The 16,921-nt window shown below is 41.8% G+C and overlaps 1 protein-coding gene across 1 annotated transcript in view; it reads right to left on the reverse strand.

Annotated features, from left to right (window-relative positions):
* Positions 1-16,921, reverse strand: part of CCDC91 (coiled-coil domain containing 91) — a 1,729,462-nt gene that overhangs the window by 1,055,764 nt on the left and 656,777 nt on the right. The window contains exon 7 of the mRNA XM_044088193.1: positions 6,114-6,191. Coding sequence (XP_043944128.1) covers positions 6,114-6,191 — 78 coding nt within the window. The remainder of the gene's footprint in view (positions 1-6,113; positions 6,192-16,921) is intronic.

A 16,921-nucleotide genomic window follows, 5' to 3' on the forward strand; every position in this document is an offset into this window, starting at 1 on the left:
TTAGTATTGCTGCCTCACAGCAAGAAGTTCTCCGGTTCAATTCTCGGCTGGGGTGCCTTCTGTGCGGAGTCTGCATGTCCTCCTTGTGGTCGCGTGGGCTTTCTCCGGGTGCCCCGGTTTCCTCCCACATCCCAAAGACATGCTGTAGGTGGAATGGACACTAAACTGGCCCTAGGTGTGAGTGCGTGCATGTGTGTGCCTTCCGTGGAAGGTTGGACGCCAGGCTGACAACTCGACACCGTAAAATTCCACTGCCAATCATGAGTGGACATTGATCCTCTGTGGTGACCCCTAACTGGAAAAAAGCTGAAAAAAGAAGAAGAAGATGGATGAGTTAAATAGATGATAAAGTGCTTTAGCTAAGAAAAAATGTGGAATAAATGTATAGCAATTTGGTTACTGCAGTGCATGCAAAAATGTTCACTGTAACTTAGCAGGTAATACTATAGGTAATCTGACACAATGCGATAGAATATTTGAAATGTACAATGTTAATATGTTCAAATTTTCCCTGTGAATGTGACAGAAGAGAAGACAGATCATTTCAAAGAAGTGGGTACAGCTGCTTGCAATTAATGTGTTCACAGCTGTTGATTTTAATTTGTAGTGATGTTTTATTTGTAGAAAATGGTTCTGTAAGAACAAGAGTCACTGTAATTACTGAGAAAGAAGTATAGTATCCAGTGAATGGTTTGATTTGTTTTGGGAAATAGAAATATGGAAATAATTCAGTGTTAAGGGAGATGCATGTGATCTGAGAATCACTGATGAATTAGATTTAAAAAGAACTTTGAATTATGGCATTCTTATATTATGAGAAAGAGTGCTACAAATATTAAAAATGTCACTGTTTTCTTTGTATTCATTTTATATACTACTATATAAAGTTAAAGAGTATGAACAGATTTACTGGAGAAGAAGAATAGATGGTAGCATGGGGCATGAGAGGATGAATGACCACAGCCTGGCATCCAAGTGCTTAACAAAAAGATTAAATTATGTAAGTAGTGATGTTGCTGCTGCTACTGCTGGAGAAAGTCTCTGCTGCCAGAAGACATTTTAAAGCTTTAAAGCTACTCATAATTTTGTTAACTCAAATAATGTAACATGAGGGTTAGGGGCTATAGTGAGCTGTAACATAAGTTAGGGGAATCAGTAACAAAAGAACAATGGATAATAAAATGCAGAAAGGTAGAATGAAGAGAAGTGAGAATAAAGACAAATGTTAAGAGTCAGAGGGCACTTTATTTATTTTATTTTTTATTTTACATTTGTTGACCGGGCTAGTTCAACTGGATACATGTCCATTGTCAGTAGAGGCCCAGGGAGAAAAGCTCCACATTTACAATATTATTTACAGTAAGAGAGATTTTACAAAAATTGAGGTACATTATAGTTTTTATAGCATACATTGGATTTTTGCTTACAAATTTAGTACATATCAGGTATAGTTATTCATAGAAATGAAATCACAAGTAAAACTTTTTAACTGTAGAGACACACACTCTTTTTAGGTAAGAGCTAAGGTAAGCTGCACATGCAATTCCAGTTTGAGAAAAGATGATTCTTATATATAAACAGCACAGAGGGTCTCTCTCTGAACTACAAGACATAGATGTGAGATAAACCTGGAACTGAAAAAAATTGATTTCTGACCAAACTATGAAGTTTGATACTTCTACATTAAGGAATGATGTTGTACTACTAGATGGAAGGTGTGTCTATGGGGGGAGGGGGTATTGTCTCTTTGCAAAAAAAAAAAACCATTATGAAATGAGTTGAGAAAGTATAAGCCTGCTTATTCTTAATTGCATTTAAGGAAGATATGGAGTGAGTAACACAGTGTCATAATGGAAATGGTCCTGCAAAACTGTCTTGTGGATTAACATCAGCACATGTTCATGCAGCAATGTTTGAAAACTTCTCTGTCCAGTCTAATACAGTTCCACGGATTATTGCTGAAATAGGTGAGGAAATAAGGCAGATATTATGAGTCTGGAATCCAGTGCATGCTGTAACAACATTTATAAAAAAATAAATAATAAAACAATGTTAAGGGTACATGGCTAGAGCCCATCATTGAAGAGTACAAACTGGTAAATGGTAGAAAGCTGAGAGGTGGGGGGGGGGGTCAAAAGCATGTTTAGAGAAAGACTAGTTACCAAAGGAATGCCACAAGGATCAGTGCTGGGGCAATCCAACATTTGCTATATGCAACTGACACCACAAGTCCTTTATAGTATGATTAATTTCTTACTTATAATACAAGGAGTAGAAATATCATCAGCATCTGCCCCCTTCCCTTTTTCCCGTTTTTTCTACATGGGGTCGGGGTATCGTGTTAACTTTTGCCAAATCTCTCGATTCAGTGCCACACTCCTGCCTTCTTCAACACTCATGCCTGACTGTCACAGATCTTCTTTCACACAATCCATCCACCTTTTTCCTGGACGTCCTCGCTTCCTCTTACCTTCTTCCTGTTTGTCCCAAATCTTCCTCACCAGATTGTCTTCTGCTTTGCTGCACGTGTCCAAACCACTGTAATCTGTTCTCTTTGATCTTTTCTGCAATTGGAGTTACTTTGGCTTCTGCTCTTATGTCCTCATTTCTTCGTCTGTCCCACAGTGTCCATCCTACCACCCTTCTCAGGCACTTCATTTCCATTACCTCTAGCTTCTTCAAATGTTTTCCTTTTACCGCCCAGGTTTCTCTACCATACAGTAGTACTGGCTGCACCACTGTCTTGTACAACACCTTACCTTTCAGCTTCTTTGGCATTCTTCTGTCATAGACTACACCTGACAATTTATGCCAGTTGGTTGCACCCCCTCTGATTCTAGCTTTGACCTCTACATTCAGACTTCCCTTCTCCACAACCACCCCTCCCAGATACTTGAAGTTGTTTACCTGTTCCACTATCTTCCCTTCTATCTCTGTTCTCAGCTTCTTCTGATTTCTCCAGTTTGCTGCCATTGCCACTGCCTTATCTGTGCTAAGTTTTATCCCATCTGCCTTCAGTTTTGAATTCCATTCTCCTATCCTTTGCTGAAGTTCTAGCTCAGAGTCTGCCTGTAATGCCACATCGTCTGCATACAACAACTTTGTTGATCCATCCCCTCTGACCTGTTTGCTAATGTAGTCCATCACCAGTATGAACAGCAGTGGGCTCAGAGCTGAACCTCTGGTGTATACCCACTGCCACTGGGGACCCCCTCTGTGAGGCCAAACACTGTTCGTACCTGAGTCATTGGGTGCTTGTACATAGCCTGCACTAATTCTACCAATGTTTCTGGGACTTCAAAGCACAGCGGTACTACCCAGATCATCTTTCTCGGGATGTTGTCATATGCTTCCTCCAAGTCTAGGAATGCCCAGTTGGACTCTCTCCTCATCTCTAGCTTCTTCTCAAGTATCTGTCTCACTGCAAACATTGGGTCAGCTCTACTGCATCCTGATTTGAATCCGAACTGCTCATCTCTCATCTTACATTCTACTACTCTGCATATCTGTTTATCAATCATCCTCTCCAGAACTTTCAAGCAATGTGATAGGAGTTTGATGCCTCTGTACTGACCAAAGGTGTATATGTCCCTTTTGTTCTTGTACACTGACATGAGTATGCTTATTTCTCCAGTCATCTGGGATATGCCTTTCTCTCCAAACTGTTATTAGTACCCTCAGGAGTTATTTCTCCCCTATCTCACTCAGCATCTTTATCATATCTGCTTTGACCTCATCTGAGCCTGCTGCTTTCCCTGACTTCATTTTCCTTAGTGCTGTTCAAGGAGTAGGAACATGGTTACAGATTAGGTCCAGCCTGCAAAGCGATGCAGAGCGATGCTTACAGGATGACCAGATCAGTAGCAGCTGAAATTGTATACTATATGCATGGTTGGAAAAACTCCACAATAATGAGTGTTAAGCTAGAAAATTATTTCCTGGCATTCACAAAGGAAGGAAAGGTATTCTCACTTCACAAACACTGCAGATTAGAGAAAGAGTGATCACAATGAGCAATGTAATATTTGCCTTGTTGTTTCTGTGAAATGTACTAACCACAAACCCATCCCTGATTCTCTAACATACAAGTATTTATGATCTTGCTCAAATGAGAAGCAAGCAACAAGACATGAGCAAAAGCAGACTCATGTTATTATGTCTGAGCAACTATGACTCACATTAGAGTGATCTGACCAAATCACTGCACCGCTAGAAATCCCATAGCACTTCTTAATAAATAAAAGGGGCCTATTTTTTTTTTAAATTCCAGTTGTATCCTACATCCCAAAGACAGGCTGCAGCTAGTGATCCTCAAAACCGCCTGTAGGTGTGCAGTGCATGCAGTCCGTGAGACACTGGAAGTGTTTGACTGTGATGCAATAATTCCAGATATCCATTACTTATTGCTTCTATTAATCTCTGCTGTTTTAGCCGACAAGCTATCTAAAATATTCTGTAAATGCTGAAACCAAGCAGTAATCAAAATTACCTTCTACCTCTAGATCCATTAAACTGCTCCATAATTTTTCTTGAGCCACATAAGCAAAAGCCGGCTTCTGATAACACCACCACTAAATATCCATTTTTCCATTATTCTCATGAAAAAAACCCTTTCAGGTTTCAAATCGTTTGGTATTGTAATCGGCTGGTATCTCAATCAGGACTGGTTTGGTAATTATAACAGAAAATTAGTGAATGAATATACAGCACATTCATTCATTCTCTAATAACTTGCATAACCCCAATAACTATATATAATATTTACAACATTCACATCATGTCACCAAAGTCAAACTTCTACAAATAAAATGCAAATACAACAATAAAGGCCAGTGCTTATTTCAGCATTCCTCCCTTATTTCTTCTACTTATCTTACTTAATGTTTCTGTTAACCTCTGGTGTTTTAGCTGCCAAGCTATCCAGAGACGCATCATTTTGAGATAATACATAACAGCATCAATTTGATGAAAATGCTCACTTTATTACTACAGCTACCACCTATGACTTGTTTTCTGTAATATCTTTTCCATCAAACCACATGATACATTATTATAACTTATACTCTCTTTGCACACTAACCAATTAAGGCATCACCATTCATATTTTATAGACTATTTCAGTTCAAATGGCTGATTTAGTTTCTTATGAATACAGCAATGTGGTGAACATTTTCTTGCTTCTAAACTCTTACGTCTTATTTTCTTTCACTCCTGTCCTATAAAGGCAGAATAATCTGTATGAATTGCACAAACAGCATGGCATGTTTACCACATGTAACCAAATTAAGGAAAGATACTGCAGTAAACCACGTTTGAATACAAAACAGAAACAGTGAATAAAAAAATTAACACTTCTAACTAACAAACTAAAACAATGAGTAAAAAGGTCACACAGAAAAAACAATTGGTTAAAAACACAAAAAGATCATTCTTTTAGTTTGTTAGTTGGGATATTTTGTAGACACCCTAATGTTTATGAATATCAGTTAGGTATGACAACCCTGTGTTTCCAGCAGTCAAACATTCCTCTTGTGCTGTGCTGATGATGCCATAAGAAAACAGAAACATGCATGTCCACAGCTAGAGGGGTTTGGGTTTATTTGCCTGAAATTGTCCATAAACAGACTTAAAAGTAAAAGAAAAAGTCTTGGGCATTCAGAATTGCCATTCAGCTGAAACACCTGATGTCCTTAAAGGGTAATTTGCATATATCCCATGTTGCCTCTGATAGAAGAGGTTTAAGGTATCACACAGTGGAAAGTCTAGCTATGCTAGATTTTTCTTTTTAGGTTTTATTAACCAATTTGTTTTTCTGTGTGACTTTTTTACTCATTTTTTAATATCATGTTTTCAGTGCATGAACAACATTTGCAAAACATTTAACAGACTACTCCCTCTGTCTTGCCCTCAACAGCTATTACACTTATATTTTGAACTGTACGGACATTATTTGGTATGATTAATATCTATATTAGCAAATTAAATAACCAACAGTGGATAAAATCACTACCAATGGCACATATCTGAAGTCACTTTGTCAAGGGGCATTAGGAGGAACAATTCACACAGAACAAAATATGCCCAAGCAAGTAATATGTTCCAAAAGTACTCACCTTAAATTCTTCAACAATAATACTTAATGCTTCATGCCCAGCTTTCCTCATTTCTTCTAACTCTTGCATATGCTTTTCCTGTATGACAACAAAACAACTTATTAAAATGAGTAATTTTCAAATGCAAAAAGAGCACTTTTTCATATACCATAAACTGTGTTGGTATCAGCATTACTCATTTCTACAATATTCCAAAAATATTAATTTAATACAGGTCTGTTTACCTCAGAGGACTACTAGAAGTAGTTGCTAGGCATTCATATATTATGCCTTGTTTTTTGAAACTTACACTATTAACTTGTGATTTTTATACCATAATTTCAGGGAAATATTACAATTATGACTTCAGCTAAAAATAACAGAACAGAAATGGGGTGCTTGCTATTACTGGCACTCTTATGCCCAATAAATGAGAAAAAAGTTAATTTTAGTCAAATTAATATTATTTCTAGCCACTCCAAACATATTCTGCTATCTGCTTACTACACTGGACAATCACTAATAGAGATACTGGAGAAAAGCTGTTGGATGGCTCAGAGAACTGCAAAAAATTAGCAGGTTTTTGTTAAGGGCAGCTCTATGAGAATAAGATACAGTATGAACACAGATTATAATGATGCTGGCTGTCTTAAAATCCCAGAATAAAGCAAGACGCAAACAAGAACATGTTATGACACAAACAGGGTAGCCTTCTGTGAACCTCCATCTCTCCCAACACCAAATATCTCACAGTGCTCTTGCTTCATTCCTAAAACTGGAATGACTAACAAGTGCGTCGCTACAACAATATACATTTCTAACCACAACCAAACCAGATGGCACAACTTAACCTGTGCCACTTTACCATGAAACAGAAAGCTTCTACACATTAGTCTGCAAGTTTGAAAATGCACATCCATGTGAAGCAAATTTCATCCTTAATTTTATTCAAATGTAACTTGGTACAATGGGTGGGAAATCACAAAGGTATCCCTTGTTTGATACTTACATTCATAACAGAGAGGGGCAGCTTGTGAAGGCTTGACATGTAGAAGCCTATATAGCAACGATAAAATCCCTTGGGTTACTGACACATCAGCAATATTTTGGTAAATTTAGGGTAAGCTTGAATAGGCTTAAAATGGCTTTTGGGCTGATAGCCTAGGAACCAGCTATTAATCTATGATCATAATTACCTGATCCTTTTATTATTAATCATAATAAGGTGGGAATATCCCATTTCTTCTGACTTAAAAAACAAAGAAACTAGTTGTCTTAAAACTTTGTTGATGAGCTCAGTCACAATCTTCTTCTTCTTTCGGCTTTTTCCCGGTTAGGGGTCGCCACAGCGGATCATCTGTTCACTCAAGATTGGCAGTGGAGTTTTACGGTGTTGAGTTGCCAGCCCGGCACCCAACCTTCCACAGAAGGCACACACACGCATGCACTCACACCTAGGGCCAATTTAGAGTGCCCAATCCACCTACTGTATGTCTTTGGGATGTGGGAGGAAATCGGAGCACCAGGAGGAAACCCACGCGATGATGAGCTCAGTCACAGTAATTTCCAAAAATCATAAAACACAGGTAGTGTTCCAAAGCAACAAGCCTTTAATTCATCACAGACAACAGTATAATGTTATAAAACATTTTGACAGAAACGTCCCTAAAATAACTAAGCTGAAAATTTTGCACTTAAAATGTTATGTCCATTGCAAAACAATCAGTTAAAATGGACTAGACACGTTCCTTTGTTGCTGCTATTAGGTTCAGCAAATATCTATAAATCTAACAATTTCACTTTTTTTTGGTCTGCATGATTGGCCCAGTGGCCCTCCTTCTGGCACCCAAATGACCAGTTTGTTCCTCTAGTGAGGCAACAGACGTTTGGCCTACTGGTTCCTTGGAGGAGTTGAAAGTTAAGTATTAGAAAGCAGGCCAATTTAAAGATCCTTTAGACTGTCTTCTCCCCACCCCCAAGGCAACCTGCCAGTTCTACTATATCTATGTCAGGAGGTGCATGCGCACACTGCTTGCAGCACAGGCATGCTTTGCTCCTCATATGGCATTGATACACCCTCATTCCTATTGGTGTCACCAGTGTATCAACAGAAGCTGCTTCCATCCTGACAGGATGGCTGAACCAGTATCAGCTGCTCTCTCCCATTCACCCCGTCCAATCCATCTAGCACCCATGCCACTAGTTAAACATGGATTGTCTAGATTGTGTTCAGGGCTTTAACTACTGGGTCATGAAGCCATCACAGAACTAACATTTTGAGCTCACATTTTCAACAAACTGTACATGAACCATAACCACTAGGACTGCAATACACGTAGCACAGTACTTTGTATTGTACAATTCAATTAGTAAATCTTGTTATGTAGTTGTTTCAACAAATTATATTTTGGATCCAAGATGGACTTATTCAGAGTCATGGTTCAGAAGGTGGTGGTGGCCCATAGCTGGTATGTTGAAAATTTGAATTCAAATAGTTATAGTTTGTCAGAATTACCCTAAGGGCATTGCATTCACATGCACACTTTTCATGGTGACAGCTTTACTTCCTATCAGGCCCCACTCTCCATTTTGTGAAAGTATTTTTTGTATTTTCTCTTAAACGTTGTGTAGAAGTTTACTGCAAAATCTTCCTCCACTGCGGATCAGAGTTAGTGGCGACTGGAAATAAAAATGCCAGTGGGATTTTTAATGTTGCCAGGGAGAAGGGAGTCATGACCGACTATGGAGTCCAGGTGATCCTCCCCAATTTTCTCTCATGAGACAGAACACCTATGATGCACAGATAACTAGTAAGCTGGTTGATCAGTGTTTCTTGCCCATTTTGTAAGTAAATTTAAACAAAAAAATTCCAAAAGTTCATTATTAGTCACATTTATATAGCAAAACAACTGCTATGTAAACTGCTAACCCAGCCACTGGGGATGCACAAGCCAGTGCATTTCTTTGTGCCGGTCCCAAGCCCGGATAAATGGGGAGAGTTGTGTCAGGAATGGCATCCGGCGTAAAACTTCGCCAAATCATTTCATGCAGTCACCAGTAAATATTTCCATACCGTATCGGTCGAGGCCCGGGTTAACAACGACCGCCACCAGTGCTGTTACCCAACAGGGTGCTGGCGGAAATTGGGCTACTGTTGGCCGAAGGAGGAGAAGTGGTGGAAGGCATGGCCGAAGGCAGGAAGAGAGGAGAAAGGCTGGGACTGTGGTAGTGAGGGTCAGAACTTTGAATGTTGGCAGTATGACTGGTATAGGGAGAGAGCTAGCTGATTTGATGGACAGAAGGAAGGTTGGTATATTGTGTGTGCAAGAGACCAGATAAAAGGGGAGTAAGGCTAGGTGTGTCGGAGGTGGGTTCAAATTGTTTTATCATGATGTGGATGGGAGGAGAAATGGCGTAGGAGTTATTCTGAAGGAACAGTATGTGAAGAGTGTTTTGGAGGTGAAAAGAGTGTCGGATAGAGTGATGTTTATGAAGCTGGAAATTGATGGTGTAATGATGAATGTTGTTAGTGCATATGCTCCACAAGTTGGGTCTGCAATGGATGAGAAAGAAAAATTTTGGAGTGAATTGGATGAAGTGGTGATGACTGGACCCAAGGGTGAGAGAGTGGTGATTGGAGCAGATTTCAATAGGCATGTTGGTGAAGGGAACAGAGGGGATGAGGAAGTGATGGGTGGGTATGATGTTAAACAAAGGAATGCAGAAGGTCAGATGGTAGTGGATTTTGCGAAAAGGATGAACATGGCTGTGGTGAATACGTATTTTAACAAGAGGGAGGAGCATAAGGTGACATACAAGGGTGGAGGAAGATGCACACAGGTGGATTATATCTTATGTAGGAGGGCCAGTTTGAAGGAGATTGGAGACTGTAAAGTGGTGACTGGAGAAAGTGTAGTTAGGCAGCATAGGATGGTGGTTTGTAGGATGACGTTGGTGATCAAGAAGAGGAGGAGGAGTGTGAGGGCAGCACCAAGGATCAAATGGTGGAAACTGAAAAAGCGTAATTGTGAGGTGGAGTACAGGGGAGAGTTAAGACAGGCACTGGGTGGCAGTGAAGAGTTACCAAATAGCTGGGTAACTACAGCAGAGCTAGTAAGTGAGACGGCTAGAAAGGTGCTTGGTATCACATCGGGACAGAGGAAGGACGACAAGGAAACATGGTGGCGGAATGAGGAAGTACAGAAGAGTATACAGGCAAAGAGGTTGGCAAAGAAGAAGTGGGATTGTCAAAGAGATGAAGAAAGTAGACAGGAGTATAAGGAGATGAGGTGCATGGCAAAGAGAGAGGTGGCGAAGGCTAATGATAAGGCATATGAAGAGTTGTATGAAAGGTTGGACACTAAGGAGGGAGAAAAGGACCTATACCGTTTGGCTAGACAGAGGGACCGAGCTAGGAAAGATGCGCAGCAGGTAAAGGTGATAAAGGATAATGAGGGAAACATACTCACAAGCGAGGAGAGTGTGTTGAGGAGATGGAAAGAGTACTTTGAGGGGTTGATGAATGAAGAGAATGAGAGGGAGAGAAGGTTGGATGATGTGGAGATAGTGAATCATGAAGTGCAGTGGATTAGCAAGGAGGAAGTAAGGATAGCTATGAAGAGAATGAAGAATGAAAAGGCTGTTGGCCCAGGTGACATACCTGTGAAAGCATGGAGGTGTTTAGGTGAAATGGCAGTGGAGCTTTTAACCAGATTGTTTAATGAAATCTTAGAAAGTGAGAGGATGCCTGAAGAATGGAGAAAAAGTGTTTTGGTACCGAATTTTAAGAATAAGGGTGATGTACAGAGCTGTAGTAACTACAGAGGGATTAAATTGATCAGTCACAGCATGAAGTTATGGGAAAGAGTAGTGGAAGCTAGGTTAAGAAGGGATGTGATGATGAGTGAACAGCAGTATGATTTCATGCTGGGAAAGAGCACTACAGATGTGATGTTTGCTCTGAGAGTGTTGATGGAGAAGTACAAAGAATGTCAGAAGGAGTTGCATTGTGTTTTTGTAGACTTAGAGAAAGCATATGACAGGGTATTGTATGAGGAAGTCAGGAGTGTCAGAGAAGTATGTAAGAGTGGTACAGGATATGTACGAGGGTAGTGTGACAGCGGTGAGGTCTGCAGTGGGAGTGACAGATGCGTTTAAGGTGGAGGTGGGGTTACATCAAGGATCAGCTCTGAGCCCTTTCTTATTTGCAATGGTGATGGACAGGTTGACAGACGAGATCAGGCAGGAGTCCCCATGGACTATGATTTTTGCAGATGACATTGTAATCTGTAGTGAGAGTAGGGAACAGATGGAGGATACCCTGGAGAGATGGAGATATGCTCTAGAGAGAAGAGGAATGAAGGTCAGCAGGACTAAGACAGAATATATGTGTGTGAATGAGAGGGAGGATAGAAGAATGGTGAGGATGCAAGGAGCAGAGGTGGTGAAGGTGGATGAGTTTAAATACTTGGGGTCAATAGTTTAGAGTAACGGTGAGTGTGGAAGAGAGGTGAAGAAGAGAGTACAGGCAGGATGGAGTGGGTGGAGAAGAGTGTCAGGAGTGATTTGTGACAGACGAGTACCTGTAAGAGTGAAAGGGAAGGTCTACAAGTGGGTAGTGAGACCAGCTATGTTATATGGGTTGGAGACAGTGGCATTGACAAAAAGGCAGGAGTTTGAGCTGGATGTGGCAGAGTTAAAGATGTTAAGATTTGCAGTGGGCGTGAAGAGGGTGGACAGGATTAGGAATAAGTATATTAGAGGGTCAGCCCAGGTTGGAAGGTTTGGAGACAAAGCCAGAGAGGCAAGATTACGTTGGTTTGGACATGTGCTGTGGAGGGATGCTGAGTATATTGGGAAAAAGATGCTAAGGATGAAGCTACCAGGTAACAGGAAAAGAGGAAGGCCTAAGATAAGGTTTATGGATGTGGTGAGAGAGGACATGCAGGTGGTTGGTGTGACAGAGCAAGATGCAGAGGACAGGAAGAAATGGAAACAGGTGATCTGCTGTGGTGACCCCTAACGGGAATAGCCGAAAGAAGATGATATAGCAGAACAACTAATGACTGATTAAGATCAGTGTGAAATAGCAGTGAACTGAGCAGATGGCACAAAAACATTTACCAGGATTCAGACACTGATGGAAAGAGAAAGAAGACATGTGGCAGAAGCCAATTATAAGGGAAGCCAACAATAATCTTTTGGCCACTACAGATGGCATCAAAGGCAGATGGCAAAAGCTTTACTGCTGCATGCATAGTGTATAATGAGAGAAAAAGAGCCTACCCTTACAAGAAGTATGATGTGCATTAAGGAAAATACAGTCATGGAAAGCATCAGGCTCAGGTGAAGTCACATCAGCTTTGCTCAAGATCTTAGGAGCATTATGGAAAAATGGCTCTTGAAGGTACTCATCACAGTATAAAGAGACAGGTATACAGAATTCCATAGGAATGGATAATAAGCACTGGTGTACAACAGCAAAGGGGTTATTCACAACTGTTGGCAGTAAAAAGGTATCAAACTCCTCTCACACTGCATGAAAGTGCTGGACAAGATGTCTGATAAACATATAAGCACAGTAGAATAGATCAAGATGGGAGATGAGTAACTGGTTTTCATCATGATGTAGTAAAACTGACTCCATGTTTGCAGTGAGACAGATATTGAAGAAGAAGAAAATTAAAATTAGGTGCTCACCATAATTATGCATTCTTCCTCCATGATTAGGTATCAGATCCGACCTCGGATCCAACTGGGCCACATACAATAGACTCTGAGATCCAACTCACAAGCTCCTACCTCTACCCACACTGCCCCAGTCAACTAGCTATACCTCAGATTGAGTTTGCTGCCTTATAAGTCCTAAACATAGAGTCATAAGAGGTAAAAAAAAAAGCAGAACTGGGGCTCAAACCTTAAACAAAAGGTTCCATAACATCCACAAGGTCGCTTCAAAAGATGACAGCATCGAGGTCTGTCAATCATGTCATCCCAGTAAGAGAGATGCTGGATCCCCTTAGAATGGCACCAGTAACTTAGCCAATTGTTGAAGTCAGTAATTTTCTACTTGTACTGTGATATCATTCTGGGTGATGGTAGGATACTGCTCAGGGCTAGTGTCATACCTGCCTGGGCCTCATAATCCGAGAGCTCCATCATGTCTCTTTTCATGTAGTCCAGAAAGGTGTGTCACAGGTCATTCACACCTACATGTACAAGAACTGAGTCATAATTGTACTTGTTGTGGAGTGACCTGAGTGCAAGTGTTATGTGGCGGTTCCTGGCACCTGATAGACAACTGACTGTTACCTTCTCCTTATTCAACCTAATGAGTGGGACATCTGTGTGCCTCACTATTGAGTCCCTATGATTAGTGTATTGGGCAGGATGTCTTGCTTTAAGGGCTTAGGTTGAGGGGCACACTGTGGAGGTGAGCTATGTGTCCTGTGGTTGGTCATGCATTGTGGTGGTCAACTGCATTTCTGCCTTGGAGGTCTCTGCTGTTTGAGTAAATTTCTATTGAGAGCCTTTGCGAAAGTGGGTGTGTGGTTTGTGTTTCTATGTGTGAGTTACACTGCTGGGTGTTCTGGAGGGCTATGTGATCCATGTATTGTGGTGCAAGTGTTGACCTTTTCCTCTTGACCAGCTAGTCCAGTCTTGGCTGGAGAGTGCATAGCTTTCAGTTTGGTGATATAAGTGCATCTCTCACAAGTCTGAGTGTTGGGAGGTAAGAGGAGAGGGTTGTCTGTGTACATGAGGCAGTTGCTGCACTGCCTCAGAATGCCCAAGTGCACCAGGTTCACAACTGTTCATCTTTACTTCCTATCAGGCCCCACCCCCCATTTTGTGAAAGTGTTTTCTGTATTTTCTGTTAAATGTTGTGTAGAAGTTTACTTCCCAGAGATGGCCTGCATCTGTCACCCCTGGGATTCTGGGTACTGGCTAAGGCTCTTGACACCCCTACAGTTCCATTTTTAGGTTGTGTTCCAAAGACCAAATTATCAATTATCACTGCAACAGCTATAAACAAATGCAATCTGAGGGTCATGTTGCTCAACGCTAGAAGTCTCAAGATCCACTCACTTGAAGCGCTCCTCAAAATGGAGAGTGTCGACATTTGTGCTGTAACAGAGACCTGGTTTAAAGTGGCAGAAAGCACCCCTGTGCTTCCAGGCTATAACTCATTCCACACCTTTTGGCCCCAGAACAAGGCCGGAAGCTCCAAAGGTGGCGGTGTCTCCATATTCATAAAGGATCTGCACACCTCCAGACTAGTAGCCCAGCATAATGCATCTGAGATACTTCAGGTACAACTAACACTGGGGAAGATGGCAATTCAAGTCATAGACTGCTATAGGACCCCTACTATGTCCTTAGACTCTCACTTCACATTCCTAAGCACCCTGGAATCTATCAAAGTCCAGCCCAATATTCTCATACTGGGAGACTTCGACTACCCCTCCATCAACTGGGAAAGCTACTTATGTACCAAAGCACTGGCCCAACACTTTCTGGAATTCATCAGTTCCAATGGCCTGGACCAGCTCATCCTGGCCCCCACAAGAGGAAGCAACATCCTCGACCTGGTTCTCCCTAACATGGGCGACCATTGCTCTACATCAATAGTCAATTCATCCCTGGTTAGATCCAACCGCAAATTAATTACCATGGAAATCTACATCTCACCCCCACCCCCACCCCCCCGCAAAGGTAACCACCTTGAGAAACCTCTGCAAAGCTAACTTTGGGCTCCTAAAAACAGAGGTGTCTAACTTCACAGCACCCATGCCAATGGAAAATAGCTGCATGACTGCAGAATCATACACCAATGCACTGTACAAGCAAGTACATACATGGAACTGGCCTTATCCAATAGAATCAAGATGCTTTCCTCCAAAAAAAGGAAGCCAATCTGGTGGTCCCCAGCCATCAATAAACTCTACAACAGAAGGAAGAAACTGTTGCAGAAAAAGATGAAGTCTCAAGACTGGAAAAACTCCCTTAACCAGCCTTAACAAAAAGTTCAGATCCCTTATCAAATCCTCTAAAGCCAGCTACAAAGGCAAAATTGCAACAGACCCTAAAAATAACCACAAAGCCTTCTATAGCTATAGCAAGAACTTCCACGGCAATACCCAGACTTGCTCTGAGTTGTTACACAATGGTACCTCCTATACTGAACCAACAGATATTGCCAACATACTGGCTGACAGGTTCAGTGCCAACTTTACCCCCCCCCCTGCCCAAAAGGACCAATCACAATACCAGAAGAATGCCAGGTACTCAGCATTTCTGCATCACACATAAAGGCTGCATTGTCCAAAGCAAAGAATGCAGCATCCATGGGACCTGATAATATCCCTGGCTGTGTTCTATATGAACTACAAAAAGAACTGGCACTACATCTATGTGCCTTGTTCAGTCACAGTCTTACCTCAGGCTTTGTACCTACAGAATGGCGCACTGCTACAGTCATCCCTCTAAGGGGGAGCAACTAGAGACCCTGGGAATTATCACCCCCATTAGCTTGATGAGTCTAATATGTAAAGCTATGGAGCGCATTATCATGGACCTGATTAACAAAGATATAGGTAATCTCCAAACTCTAGACCACACGCAATTTGGCTTTGTTAAAGGGAGATCCTGGCTGCTTAACCTGGTTGACTTCTTCGAGTCAGTCACCAGGGCTGTGAATGAGGGTGAAGCAGTGCACACAATCTACTTCGATCTGGACATGGCCTTTGATACCATTCCTCACTCAGGAATTATTGACAAACTCACCAAACTAGGCATCAACCCCTATATCACTAGGTGCGTTGCAAATTGGCTCACAGACAGAACCCACAGAGTGAAAGTAGCGGATTCCAAGTTGGACTGCGGACCAGTCACGAGTGGAGTACCACAGGGATTGGTCCTGGGTCCTCTCCTGTTTGGCATCTACTTCTCAGAAATCCAGGCCAACACAGAGGGACTCTGGCTGACCAAGATCACAGATGGCTGCAAGCTGGGAGCCATTATTAACTCCCCAAGTGATGCAGACATCCTCCAGAAAGGCCTCACTCAGACCAATGACTGGCGTTGGAGCCATAGCCTTAAGCTAAATGCCAAAAATTGCATTGTCATTCCCTTTGGGAAAAACTCATTTCCCACTAATTACCACATCAATGGGAGCCCACTGAACACTGAAGGTGTTATAAGAGATCTGGGCATCCAGGTTGGCAGCTACCTCTCCTTCGACCACCACATCACCACTGTGGTCAGAAAGTCCTTCTATGTGGCACATCTCATAACCAAGGGTTTTGTATACAAGAAGAAAGAGGTCATTATCCCTCTCTACTCATTCCCCATTAAACCACTTATATAGTACATGCCCCATTTGGCATGTACCTCACTAGACACCTGCAACAGCTTGATAGGCCACAGAAGTACCTCACAAAGAGGATCCTAGGCCTTAAACACATGTCCTACATGGAGAGACTCAAGAAACTTCAGCTATTCCCTGTCTCTTATCATCTACTTAGAGGTGATCTCTGCTTGACTTACAAAGCCATGTTGGACCCAGCCCTGCTAGAAATACTACACCTAAAGAAATCCCAGTCCCTCCGCACCACATGCTCCAGTGACCTCAACCTCATTGCCACAATCAACAGAACATGCTGGAGGGACAGGTTCATCATCCAGAGACTGCCTGTGCTCTGGAATAGGCTTCCTATACATGTCAAGCAGAGCACCTCCCTGGCCCTCTTCAAGAGAAATCTCGATAAGTGGATGGGTAACAGAACATTTACCCAGAGGATCATGCCAACAGCTCTACTGGAAAGAGGCAC

Source organism: Protopterus annectens, chromosome 11.part0 (genome assembly GCF_019279795.1).
Source record: "Protopterus annectens isolate FY-2018-M chromosome 11.part0, PAN1.0, whole genome shotgun sequence".
Classification (NCBI taxonomy): domain Eukaryota; kingdom Metazoa; phylum Chordata; order Ceratodontiformes; family Protopteridae; genus Protopterus; species Protopterus annectens.